Below are 13,663 nucleotides of genomic sequence, written 5' to 3'. Positions count from 1 at the left end.
GGGAAATAATGTCTTCTCTACAAAAGCAGTTCTCTACGGCCGGCCCAGATGAAGCATCCTTGGCAGTTCCTCAAAAAGTAAAACTTAGAGTTATCATATGACCCAGCAATTCCACTGCTAGGTATATACCCAAGAGAAATGAATATATATATTCACCAAAAACTTGTACACAATGTTCATAGTATCATTATTTGTAATAGCCAACAAGTGGAAACAACCCAGATGTTCATCAACTGATGAATGGATAAACAAAATGTGATTATCTGTATAATGGATTATTATCAGCCATAAAAAGGAATAACATACCGATTCATGCTCCAACATGGATGAACCTTGACCACATTACAATAAATGAAAGAAGCCAGTCACAAAAAAATGACATATTGTATGATCCAGTCATATGAATCAATCAAGATGGAAAGTAGATTAGTGGTTGCCAGGGGCTAGTAGTAGGAGAAAATGGGCAGTGACTGTTTATAGGTATGTAGTTTCTTTTGGGTGCGATGAAATATTCTGGAATTAGAGTGGTGATGTTTGCACAACTTTGTGAATATACAAAACCCCACTAAATTGTACACTTTAAAATGATGAAGGGGAGAGTGTGGTGCTGAGAACACCAAGGCCACGGATTCGGATCCTATATAGGGCTTGCTTTTTCTTTTAAATCAATAAAACGGGGGAGATGTGGAATATACTATTAAGCATATGTACTTCACAGGGCCTGGGTTTCCAAAGCCTTGCAGTTTCAAATATTGACCTCGCAAAGAACAGGAAATTTTCCCCAGGCTATATAGTCTCTGTTGTAAGATAAAAAATTGTAACACTACAAGGTTGCTGGCTCAAAGACAGACAGGTTATTGATTGATATGTAAAGATACTGGGAAATTGCTGTAAGAAGAAAATGTTTGCTAAAATCAAGCTTTTGTTAGTGTATTGACTTAATTGCATTATAGAATGTCACCTTACTGAATGTTACCAGCTTCTATTGTTAAACTTGTTAAACTATACTTAGCAAAAAACCCCACCTATGTTCTCTTCCTGTAACTTCCTGGTCTGGAGAATAAATGCAGGAAGAGAACCTCAATTCGTGGTTAATTTCCCAAATGGAAGGAATGCCTCTATCTTGAGGGTTCCAGGAGATTAACCCCTTTTGGGGGCTTCTCACTGCTCAGAAGAGATGGGCTTTGAGTAATCTTTGGTGGCTCCATCACCCAGGGGAAAAGGGGTGACAAATCCGTGGGAGGCAAAGCAACAAGTTAAGTAAATTATTGTATATGAAGGTACTTCAAAAAGTTCATGGAAAAACAATTAAAATGTGAATCATTCCATGAACTTTTTGAAGACCCTTCATATTTATTCTATGGCTATCAGTAATTATATTTGTAAGACATTTTAAATGAGAAAAATGCTTCAATATAGTTTTAAGGGAAAATGTCAGGACACAAAATTATTTGTACATACATTCTGATTTCATGTTTTAACATCTGGACATAAAAAATTAGAAGAAAAATCTGGAACTGATAAGAACTGTCCTCTTTATGCTCATCTTTATTTCCAAATTTCTCATGTACTATTTTTATACAAATGCTCATACAATACAATATTTTTATAGTCACACATACAAGAATGCTCATTTTTCAAAAGCTCCTTGAAGGACATAGGGGATTTACTACAGCAGGAAAAATTTGTTTGATGCTTTGGAGAGAAATAAGGTAAAAAATCATCATGAAACAGAAGGATGCTCACACTCTCTGACCCAGTATTTATTTTACTTATTTTTATCACACCTTTTTCTAGAAAATACATACTGATATGTAAAATACAACCAAATGACATAAATTAGAAGTAGGTGAGAAAGATAGAGAAAAACAAGGACAGAGAGGAAAAAGTAGAGCCAGGAATGAGGCTAGCGAAATACACCCACAATGGAACACTGCATTCTTGCTAAAACTGGGCCACAGACATTACTGAGAATTTCTGGAGAGAACCCTAGTTATAGGACTCACACTATTCATAAAATATGCAGACCAATAAAACTCCAATTATCAGTCTGTAGTAAATTTTCCTCTGAAATTCAAGATCTAACTTAGGAAAATAAAGAAATATATGTTTATCTCTATTTTTTTTAAAGCATATATCCACAATCTGATAATCAGAGACAACTACTGCATCATTTAGGTCTATGTTTTTCCACATTGTGTGTCCACAACCTAGAATGTCCAACACAGATCACAAGATTATGGGTACACACCTAAAATCAGACCTAATAGGTAACCAAGCACAAAAGTCATAGTAACTACACTACATACACTAGACATTTAACACCATAAGTCCATATGAATACCTCCTTGGTCATCTCAAGGCATCCCTGGCAATTTTTATTTTTTTTCCAGGAAGTTCAATACTTTGGAAGACCTAGCACACAGCGCAATCTAATCAATCACCCAGCAGGGCACCCTGTCCACTGGACCTCAATCTACCACAAAAGGCCTCCCCTTATGCCCCAGAAGCTGATGTGCCCAACAACCCTGGCCCACAGCCTTCCAAAGAATGTCCATTCAATCCAAAATCTACAACTGAATCACTCCAGGGAGATTTGGTCTTCATCAGAAGTGCCATCCGGGGCCGGCCCGGTGGCGCAATGCTACAGTGCACCGGCGCTCCCGCCAAGGGTTCAGATCCCACATACAGACCGGTTCCCGCTCACTGGCTGAGCGAGGTGCGGGCGCAACACCGAGGGTTGCGATCCCGTTGCCGGTCCTGGTCCAGTACGGGCGTGACACTGAGGGTTGCGATCTGTTGCCGGACACGAACAAAGACAAAAAGGAAAAAAAAAAAAAAAGAAGTGCCATCTGTCCAGGCCGCAGTTGGATCCTAACAAGTCTAGGTGATTCCCCAACAAAGGGATCTCTTCCCTTATCAAATAATAACAACTAAAACCCCACTGCCCTAAGAGAACACCTGAGAATGATGACTAGAGGGCCTTTGCCCATTCCTCCTCGTGCTCCTCTGGGCTTCCTTTCTCCTGACATGAGCTTCCACTTATCTCCTTCCTCTCAGATCTTCCCACCAAGCTCTCTAAAACATCCATTCCATAACCAATAAAGTCCTGTGGCTCTTCAGCCTATTCAAATCCCGAAACCTGGCAGTCCCCTGAGAATTCAGACTCCGTGCAGTCCCTCCATGAACCACTCATTCTCTCACATTCCACAAACCTCACCCGACCCACCAAGGCCAGGAGCTGTGGTTGACATCGTCCTCATCCCACACTGGTCCTTACTGCCACCCTCCACAGCCCTGTGAAAACCTTCCCGAGGCTCCTGCTTCAAGCTGTACATACCCTCTATCCCTCCTCACAGCTGTCACCTACTGATACCCCTGCCACTTCTGATTCCCTGAAGATTCAAGCACCTGGTTCTCAGGCCTCCATTACAGACTTACAAGGGGTCTTCAAAAAGTTCATGGAAGGGCCGGCCCGTGGCTCACTCGAGAGGGTGCGGTGCTGATAACACCAAGGCCACGGGTTCGGATCCTATATAGGGATGGCCGGTTCGCTCACTGGCTGAGCGTGGTGCTGACAACACCAAGTCAAGGGTTAAGATCCCCTTACCAGTCATCTTTAGAAAAAAAAAAAAAAGTTCATGGAAAGACTCATGCTATCTTTTAATTCTATTTTTCCATGAACTTTTTCTAGTGCCCATGTCTCCTTCTTCTCCGCAGCCTCTCCAGACTGTCATCGGCCAGAAATTCTCATCTCCCTCTCTAACAGCACTCCTACATTTCAGTTCTTCCACTAGTTCCTTGACATTCTGTCCACTCATGTCTTTACTTCCTTCCCATCAATTCAATCCCTTACCTACTGCCATATCTAAATGCTCCCTCCCCACTGTCATTTCACCCAACTTGGGCAAAAATGCAGCCATCCACTTCTTGCTTTACCAGACCTGGGCGTGTGAGCACACCACTGGAGGAAAAACAAAATCAGACACACACAGATGGACACAATAAATTCTGCAGCTGGACCCTCAACACTGCCTCACAATCTTTTCATACTCCCTTAGTCGGCTCTCTCCCTCATTTTCCACATCAGGTACTAAAAGGCCTGTAAAAGTTTTGAAAACTAAGCCCTGCTTCCAAACATCCCCGTCACTTTTAGTGGAAGATCTCATCATCTATACACAGAGGAAACTGCAGCTGTAAGCAAAGAACCCCTTAACTTCCTGCCATAAGACAAACTTCCCTTTTTGCTCCAGAAGCAATGGAAGCGCACCTCTCCCATCGGAGGCCAATCCCTCCACTTGCGCTCAGAGTACTACGACCTTCCACCTTCCCAGTAGCTTCCATCTTCAATCTTCAGCCTAATGTCTCCTTCTCTATCAACACTGTCCACTTGCACTTAAGCAAATCTCTTTCATCCTTTTAAAAAAAAAGTCACTCCCTCAAATCCACATCCCCCTCCAGTTACTGCTCTTTCTCTGTGCTTGCTCTCATTGCGAAACTACCAGCACATGTCTTCTCTTTCTTACCTCCCATTCATCCTAACCCACTGCATTTAGACTCTGTTGACCACTGAGGCATTTGAAAAGAGGAACCAGTTGGAGCATAAGCCTTGGAGATGACTGACTGGTGATGGGGTAAAAGACGAGAGGAGGATGGCCTCTCAAGGCGGCGGGAGGCTCCTCTCTATTCCATCAGCCTCTGGTCTATGTCTAATCATCAGTTTCAACAGCCAGGCCATGGTACTGGACTGCCATGCTGGGTATGAGAACTCGCCCTCTCATGGAAATCACGTCTTTTGGAAGTACAGCACAACTAGTCAGGGCAAGAACTCTGCAATCAGACAGACCTGGACTCAAGTTCTAGCTCCACCACATAATAGCTGCATGTCTTTGAGCAATTTTCTTAAAGTCTCTGTGTCTCAGTTTCCTCATTTGTAAAATAAGAATAGTATCAATATCTACTTCAGTGAGTGGGAAGATTAACTAATAATATACTTAAAGCACTTAGCATGAAATAAATGATGACACGCCCGCACAATGGAACAGTATTGCAGGCTTATAAATGAGGGCATCAACGGGCCGGCCTGTGGCTCACTCGGGAGAGTGCGGTGCTGATAACACCAAGGCCCCGGGTTCGGATCCCACATAGGGATGGCCGGTTCGCTCACTGGCTGAGCGTGGTGCTGACAACACCAAGTCAAGGGTTAAGATCCCCTTACCGGTCATCTTTTTTTAAAAAAATAAATAAATAAAAAATAAATGAGGGCATCAAGGAGTGCTTTCCAGAACCTACTGCCATCGAAAGATGCCCACAATGCATAAGTGAACTGGCAGAATGCAAAATACTCGTTTTTGTAAATGGATAGAGAAAAACAGTACAGAAAGTTATCAATGATTATTTCTGGCTGCTGAGCTTACAGGGATTCTTTCATTTTATTATTTTAGCTTGCTTGCATTTTCTAATTTTTTTTTACAATGAACATATATTACTTATAAAATATTTTATATAAATTTATATAAATAATATCTATTTATATTAAATATAGTTAAAGGGTTGTATTGTAAAAAAGCACAGCACATGGTAAGTGTGCATTTCTTAGTTATTATTATGATGTTACTTTCTAGGAGTCTGCAGAGAAAAGAGCCAGGAGCTGCCTGCCCTGAGAAGACCTAGGCTAGCTCCCATGACTGCAGAAAGACTCTGGTGGAGAATTCTTGCCTGCATCGGCTTTCAGCCCTAGGCTCATTTTAGTTCAGGCAAAAAGAGCTCTGTACTTTGTTCAGGTTTAGTCATCAGGATCTGAATTAGGACTAGCGAGTCAAAACCTCAAAGTAATAAAGTAAGCACTTGTGCAACCTTGTCCTCTGACCATTTATTTTGCTTGAGGACTTCAGCAGACATGGAGGTCCCAGGACAGGATCAGATGTGGGATCCTGTGTTGCTGTTTGTCCTCTCTCTCTCATAACCCACACACCCCTACATCCTTCAACAGAACTTTCAGAAAGAAGGCTCCAAATGCACCACTAACATATTAAACCTGGTGTTGCCCTGCACCCCCATGTTCACAGCAGCACTATTCACAATCGCCAGGAGATGGAATCAACCTAAATTGTTCACTAATGGATGAATGGGTAAAAAAACGGTGGCATATATATACACAATGGAATACTACTCAGCTATTTTTAAAAAATGATATCCTATCATTTGCAGCAACATGGATGGAACTGGAAACCACCATGTTAAGTGAAGTAAATCAGGCACAAAAAGACAAATACCATAAGTGGAATCTTAAAAAAAAAGTTGTTCTCACAGAAGTAGAGAGTAGATAATAGTTACCAGAGGCGAGGCAGGAGGGAGGCTGGAAAGGAAAAGCGGTGGACTAATGGGTACAAAACCATGCTGTCTACCCTAAGTGAATCATTGTACAGTATATGCATTGAAACAACACACCGTACCCCACAAATATGTACAAATAAGTGTTTTTTAAAAACCCAAATCTGGGGGCCGGCCCGGTGGCGCACTGCTATAGTGCGCCGCTTGGGAGCGCGGTGGCGCTCCCGCCGAGGGTTCGGATCCCACATACAGACCGGTTCCCGCTCACTGGCTGAGCGAGGGGCGGGCGCAGTACCGACGGTTGCGATCCCGTTGCCGGTCCCGGTTCGGTACGGGCACGACACTGAGGGTTGCGGTCTGTTGCCAGACACGAAAAAAGACAAAAAGGAAAAAAAAAAAAAAACCCAAATCTGGGGCCGGCCTGTGGCTCACTCGGGAAAGTGCGGTGCTGATAGCACCAGGGCCGCGGGTTCGGATCCCATATAGGGATGGCCGGTTCGCTCACTGGCTGAGCGTGGTGCTGACAACACCAAGTCAAGGGTTAAGATCCCCTTACCAGTCATCTTTTAAGAAGAAAAAAAAAAATTAAAAACCCAAATCTGGTGTCACTATTAGAAACCAGAAAATAAGATGGCTAGGCTGGGATCAGAGGTGGAAAAGGTGGTAAGAAGTAAAACTTAGTTTTGCAACAAACTCATCTTCACTTCAGGTGGTGGCATCAAAGCCAAGTGACAGTGTGGGACTAGAACTTCGAAAAGTTTACTCTAAGACATTTTCTGACTTATAAGAAATCAAATTACCCCAGGATTAGGGATAGAAATAAGAACACAGAGAGAAAAAGGTAGAGAAGGAAAGAACAGAGGGGTAGGAAATACTGGTGAGCTGCATTAGCCTATGAATCCGTTAACACAAGTCCTGCCGTATTTGCATTTTGGGGGGTAAAGAGCAGGGCAGAGGAATCAAGTAGCAGTGGAAAAATATCAAGAGATTCAAGCATTGCTGTGCCAGCAACGCAGTCACCTTGTCAATTGGCTGTTGACAGCACCGATTCAAGAAAAACAGGTTTTGTATTTCACTGGCTTCAGGGTGAAAAATAAGTTCACCCTAGAAAAATAAATAAATGGAAATAATTCCTGGCAATATCAACCTAGGACCCCTGAGGAAATAATATACATGTAACCACCTGGCCCAGTGCCTGGGAAATAGTAGATGCTCAGTGGCAGTGGTAATGGAGGAGAACTGTGTACGCATGTGTGCGTGCACACGTGTACAGGCAAATCTTCGAATGTGAACTTCGAGTGCAGAAAGGATTGTATAGTAATACCAAAAGATTGGGAAAGGCTTACATGTCCATAGAGAAAAGTGAATAATCATTGCATAAATAATTAGGTAGAGACTGAAAGACTAAGCTAGATATAGTTATATGAACACAGAGAGGTCTTCAAAAATATTGTAAAATGGAAGAGAAAGTTAGAAAGCAATTTTACATTGAAATCTAAATTATATATATTCTAACTATACATGTGTGTAATAAAATGCAAAAAGGAGGTGGGGGAATTGGAAGGAGACACACCAAATTTTAGCAATGGTTGCTTGTGGTGAGAATAATCTAAGTGAGAAGATACTCAGTTTTCTACTCTGGATTTGGTCTTTAGTATAGTTTCTTTTATTTTTTACAATAATGTATTTATAGTACTTGTATAATTTTAAATATATAACATTTTCATTCAATAAAAAATAAACAAAATTTGAGTGCATTTTACTCTCTGCTTTTCTTTCCAAAGAATTTAAACAGGTACAGAACCTACTTAGCTTTCACAATAAAAAATAAATTTTTTTCCTACAATGAAAAAGAGAAAAGGCACATTAAAAGACAGACACACTCTCAGAGCTCCTATTAACACTTACAACTTCTGAAAATATCTGTAAATCCTTCAATCCTTCTTCATTATGTGTTGGGGGGCAGAGGTATGTGAATACCAAGAAATAGGATGATTTTCTGACTAAAATACTTTTTTTATTCAAAAATGTGAATTTTCTCCCTACTAATGTAGATATTGTTATTCTTCCTCAAGGTCAGTGGTTTTCAATCAGGGGCAATTCTGTCCCCCAAGGAATATTTGGCAATGTCTGGAGACATTTTTGGTTGTCACAACTGGAGACTTGGAGGAGGGTACTACTACCATCTAAGCTGTAGAGGCCAAGAGACCAAGCATGCTAATAACATCCAACAAAAAGACAACAAAGAATTATTCAGTCCAAAATGTCAATACTGCCATGATTGAGAAACCCTACTCCAAGCCTAAAATTTTAGTACTATTTTAAATATTTAAAAAATAATTTCTAAAAGTAACAAACAATACATTAAACTTATTCTTTCTTAAGTGGAATTATGTAAAGAGTATGGGTTTAAAGATGAAAATATGGGCTACGAATTTAAATTAGAATCCTGGTTACCAATTTTGTAATCTTGAACAAGTTACTTAAACTTTCTGTTTCCTTTTCCTCATCTGCAAAATTGCAACTAAAAGATACAACTTTTAGGATTGCTGTGGCAATCAATTAAATCTCAACACCCTGCCCTCTACCTGCCTGGCACATAGCAGGAAGTCAGTATTAGTTCCCATCCTTTTCTTCTCTCCCTACCATCAGCCCCAATTAGGCCAAATTATAATCATGGTCTCATCACAGTGATTTAGGTTGATATAATGGTTGATAAATATCAAGAGTAATAGGATATTAACATGGTAAATAGTATCATGATATAAAATAATTGCAAGCATAGGGATTAAACATTTATTTGAAAGACCTTAGTCACAATTTCTCCCTCATTTTAAGATTAAAAATTTAAAAAAACTTGTATACAACCCTTTTAATCTGAATATAAACACACTCTCAAAAAGCCACACCAACAATGTAATAAAGGTGAACAGAGTTGTACAAAAGGAGAAGGTAGGACTCAATTCCCAAAGACCATTCAACACAGGCATTATATAACAAAGGGACCTACTTTGGTGGTGATCCTATATGTGATGTAGGTTTCCATAGTGCACACATGCTTCTTGGGATCATCAACTGTGACAAAGAGATCTCTGGTCTCACCGTCAATGTCATCATCAAGTTGAAGTCTATTGAGAAGGGAAGATGATGAAGCTGGACTGGAGGTGCCTGCTGGAGTCCCACCATTGGGCAAAATGAGATCCTAAAAGCAGAAAAGAATTAGGTTACAAATTAAATGAAAACACATACCTGGAAAATATCAGAAAAGTAGCTGATTTAGCCAAACCAAGAAACAGCTCTAAAATACAAAAATAACTTCCAAAACATCTGAGCCTTTCCTTAGACAATGTTTCTTAAGTGAACTGATCTTTTATAACTAAGAGAAACAAACTATGGCAGTGCTCTAGATCAAATTCATGCTGATTTATCTCTTAGGAAGTGCTGGAGGAACCAACACAAGCAAATAGTTCAGGGACAGAGAATGTAAGAGCCCACCATCGTCTGACTTCAACCAAGAAAGCAATCTGTGATCACACTCTGTTTTTCTACTTCCTCAAGACCACCACCTGGGCCTAGGTAAACACTAAGGGGCCTGCACCCTCTTAAATATTTAACATAACTAAAAACTCAATCAACCATCACAAAGAGAGTTTAGAGACAGAAAGTATATATTATGTACTTCCTAAAAGAAATTGACACCACCACACATGAGGTATGCTTGCCAAAAAACTGAATCTAAATTTAGAGGAGTGAAGAATATGTTAAATGACACTAGGAGGATGCAATGAGCAAAATCCACACAAAGTAAAACTAAAGAGAACCAAAGCCTTCTTCAATAAATAAATTACAAGGAAAAAAAAAGATAGGAGCAACTATAAATATAAAGAAACTTAAGGGATCTATCAGCCAACTGCATTAAAACAAAATATGAAAAGAAAAAGATTTTGAGATATTCAGGGAAATGTGACTATTGATCAGTTGAATACTGATGAATTAAGGAATCATTAGGTGTGATAAGGAAGTATTATGATTTTCCAGTCTTCATCTTTTAGAAATACATACTAAAATAGTTAAGGATGAAATGATAAGATGTCTCATATTTGCTTCAAAATGATTAAGGATGGGTAGGTGAGGAGATGTAAATGATACAAGATGCCCAAGAGCTGATCATTGTTGAAGCTGGTACTTATAGGTTCATTATATGATTCTCCCCTCTTTTGCAGATGTTTAAAATCTTCCATGATACAAAAGTTTTTTAAAGGGAGAGGGTGGTCAGGGGGGTAAATACCAGGAAAGAAAGGGAAGGAAAGATTTTAAAAAATCACAGACCTCTTTCACTTTAGGCCTTAATAGGAAGCCACCTGAATAAATTATGTCTCCACAATATGCAAAAAAGCCTGTGTAATTTAACAGTCACCTTTTTTAGGTTTTAAGGTTTGTTAACAGAACAAAGCCCTGTCTAGCAGCAAATGTGAAGACCTCTGAATGTCACCTTGGAATCATTAGGAGACAAAGACTAAGTAATATGGCAAGAAAGTCACATGACATGGGCCGGCCCGGTGGCGCACTGCTACAGTGCGCCACTTGGGAGCGCGGCGGCGCTCCCGCTGCGGGCTCGGATCCCACATACAGACCGGCTGCTCACTGGCTGAGCGAGGTGCGGGAGCAACACCGAGGGGTGTGATCCCGTTGCCGGTCCGGGTCCGGTACCAGCACGCCACTGAGGGTGGCGATCCGTTGCCGGTCATGAAAAAAGACAAAAAGGAAAAAAAAAAAAGAAAGTCACATGACATGGGCCGGCCCGGTGGCGCACTGCTACAGTGCGCCACTTGGGAGCGCGGCGGCGCTCCCGCTGCGGGCTCGGATCCCACATACAGACCGGCTGCTCACTGGCTGAGCGAGGTGCGGGAGCAACACCGAGGGGTGTGATCCCGTTGCCGGTCCGGGTCCGGTACCAGCACGACACTGAGGGTTGCGATCCGTTGCCGGTCATGAAAAAAGACAAAAAGGAAAAAAAAAAAAAAGAAAGTCACATGACATGATGGAAAGGGCCTTGGTGACCTGTCGGTCATCAGATCACAGGCTGCAGATGGGGAGGTACTTTCCTCATATTCTCTCTTCTTGGAGTTCTGCAGGGTGGACATGTCCTAGCCTCCAGATAAGAGAACATACAGGAAATTAGAGGCCCACCTAGCAGTCACATCCATGAGCTCCAGCTGATCATGGGACATCTGGGAAGGGGGTTGGGACAAGACAGAGGGAAGGCATGGCCTGAGGTCAAGGGTAATGTCAACCAACTTGGCAGGTGACAGAAAGTACACTGAAAAGGCACCTTCCTTTGTCTCCCATCTCCACTGACCACAGATTGTTTAATCACATACTTACTTACGTAATGTCAAAAAAATTTTTTTTGTAATTACTGAAAGGGTACTCATGGGAATGGATCACCCCTTCCCCCTGCCCCTCACTCCTCCTCAGCTATGCTTCTGATTACAGGGAAGATCCAGGAGTTGGTCGTGGGAACACCACACCTCAGCAGCTGCTCTTGGTGTGGACATGACCGCTGAGCCCAGCAACAGCAGCAGTCACTGATCTGATCGCGTTCTTAGCATGCTGGTACCACAGGGCACAGGGCATGCAGTGTCCATACCCCAGTGTCTGGGGATCTGAGAGGGGACTTTATCTTCTCTGGAACTTCGAGATAACTAACAAGTCTCTGTCATTTCAGTAAATAATTAAATGCTGACTTCAGGCAAGACACCATACTAGGCAGTGCAAGGACCCACCCTGACATTTATTAACACTAGCACACTGGGCCTCAGAACAGCTCTGTCAGTGGCTAAACATCACATAAAAGAAAGAAATCTCTGGTCAGACACGCCAACATCAGCTCAGATCATGGTTTTGCACAATCTGGCCTGGACTGATCTTAGCAGCCTTGTTTTTCCCCATGCCTTTATATATCCTAGTCACCAGCCCCCGGAGCACCCCATGCTGTTTCATACCCCTCTTGGCTTGGAAAGTATCTGCCCCCTCTCTTCTTTATGCAGAGATCTCCAAATATCTAACAGGCATCTGCTCGAATGCTCTCTCCTCTTAAGCCTTCCCTGACCCACTCCCTGGCAGAATTAGTCAATTAGTCACTCCTTTCTCCATACTTTGTAGACACCTCCACTGAAGCAATTTTCACCAATTGTTTATTTATACATTTAACTTATCCGCAAATGCTGTGAGTCCAACTCACAAAAACAGTGACTGCAACTGTGCCTTGTTCATGTGTGTGTGTGTGTGTGTGTGCGCGCGCGCGTGTGCAATTATCTGTCCGTCTCTCCCCAGGTCTAGCAGACTCTAAGCCAACTCCACTAACCTTTGCTCTAGGGACCTTACCCAGTAACTTTCCAGGAATAGCCCAGGTAAAGGTATGAGATGTCTTGGCCACTCAGTGTGAAGTTAAGTAGTTCTTGAATCAGTTGTTAGGGGTGAGGGAGGGGAGAGTTAGTCAATCAGATCTTGTCACATACTCCAAATGCTTTGCTCCTAGGACTACACAACCAGGGAAAACACCCACGCCCCTCATCCCAGGGTGTTTGTTGGAATATTACTTGAGCATATGGGAATAGCTGACGAGATGCAAATGCCTGTCATCTCCTAATCTGGAATGCTGCCACCTCAGCTTGCCAGGACACATCTATACACAGTGCTCCACGTTCTCATTTCATTGCACCCATGAGAGCCTTGTGAGGTTAGCAGGACAGATGTTATCTCTACCGATGAGGAAGCAGACTTGAAAAGGCTAAGAAACTTGCTGAAATGTATAGAGACACTAGCGTTTGCTGTGCCAAAGGTTTAACCCAGGCCTCTGGCTCCTGGTCTGGGTTGCTTACCAAGCTACCAAGGTGAATCCCCTTTCTATGGTTTTTCCAGCCCAACACTGTCCCTTCTATCTCCATTCTCTGGCCACAAATCCTTTGGAGTAAACATGAAGTTTCTGTTTTTGAAAATAGTCACGGAAAGCTAACATTTTTTCCTTAGGGTCTTGATACAAATTTATTCCAAAATGACTCTCCCTTAAGATATAGTCTCCACGAGAAATAAACATGAAGGGAAACCATGAAAATCTTTAGACGCAGGGACAGAAGTTTAGGTGAACTGAACATCCCAGGTTTCTCCACCCTAGAGTCCTCCAGCAGCAGGGTTTGCCAAGCTGACAGATCTGAGCCCTAAAGCAGGAATTCTGTGGTGGCAGCACCTTTACAACCAACGCAAGAAGTTGAATTCTTGAATTCTAGAACACAGGAAGTGAGAGAATCCCTTGGCTCAACACAAAACC

At 42.0% G+C, this 13,663-nt stretch overlaps 1 protein-coding gene across 1 annotated transcript in view; it reads right to left on the bottom strand.

Annotated features, from left to right (window-relative positions):
- Positions 1 to 9,343: 9,343 nt before the first annotated feature.
- The window catches only part of SNX30 (sorting nexin family member 30), a gene marked incomplete at its 3' end in the record, with an annotated part of 53,068 nt that continues 48,748 nt past the window's right edge, over positions 9,344 to 13,663 (bottom strand). Inside the window, exon 2 of the mRNA XM_008576362.1 lies at positions 9,344 to 9,535. Within this exon, the coding sequence (XP_008574584.1) occupies positions 9,344 to 9,535 (192 nt within the window). The remainder of the gene's footprint in view (positions 9,536 to 13,663) is intronic.

This window comes from Galeopterus variegatus, unplaced genomic scaffold (assembly GCF_000696425.1).
Source record: "Galeopterus variegatus unplaced genomic scaffold, G_variegatus-3.0.2 Scaffold1338, whole genome shotgun sequence".
NCBI classification, from domain to species: Eukaryota; Metazoa; Chordata; class Mammalia; order Dermoptera; family Cynocephalidae; genus Galeopterus; species Galeopterus variegatus.
Note: the sequence above shows the minus strand (reverse complement) of the source record. Positions and strands in the feature narration are given on the sequence as shown.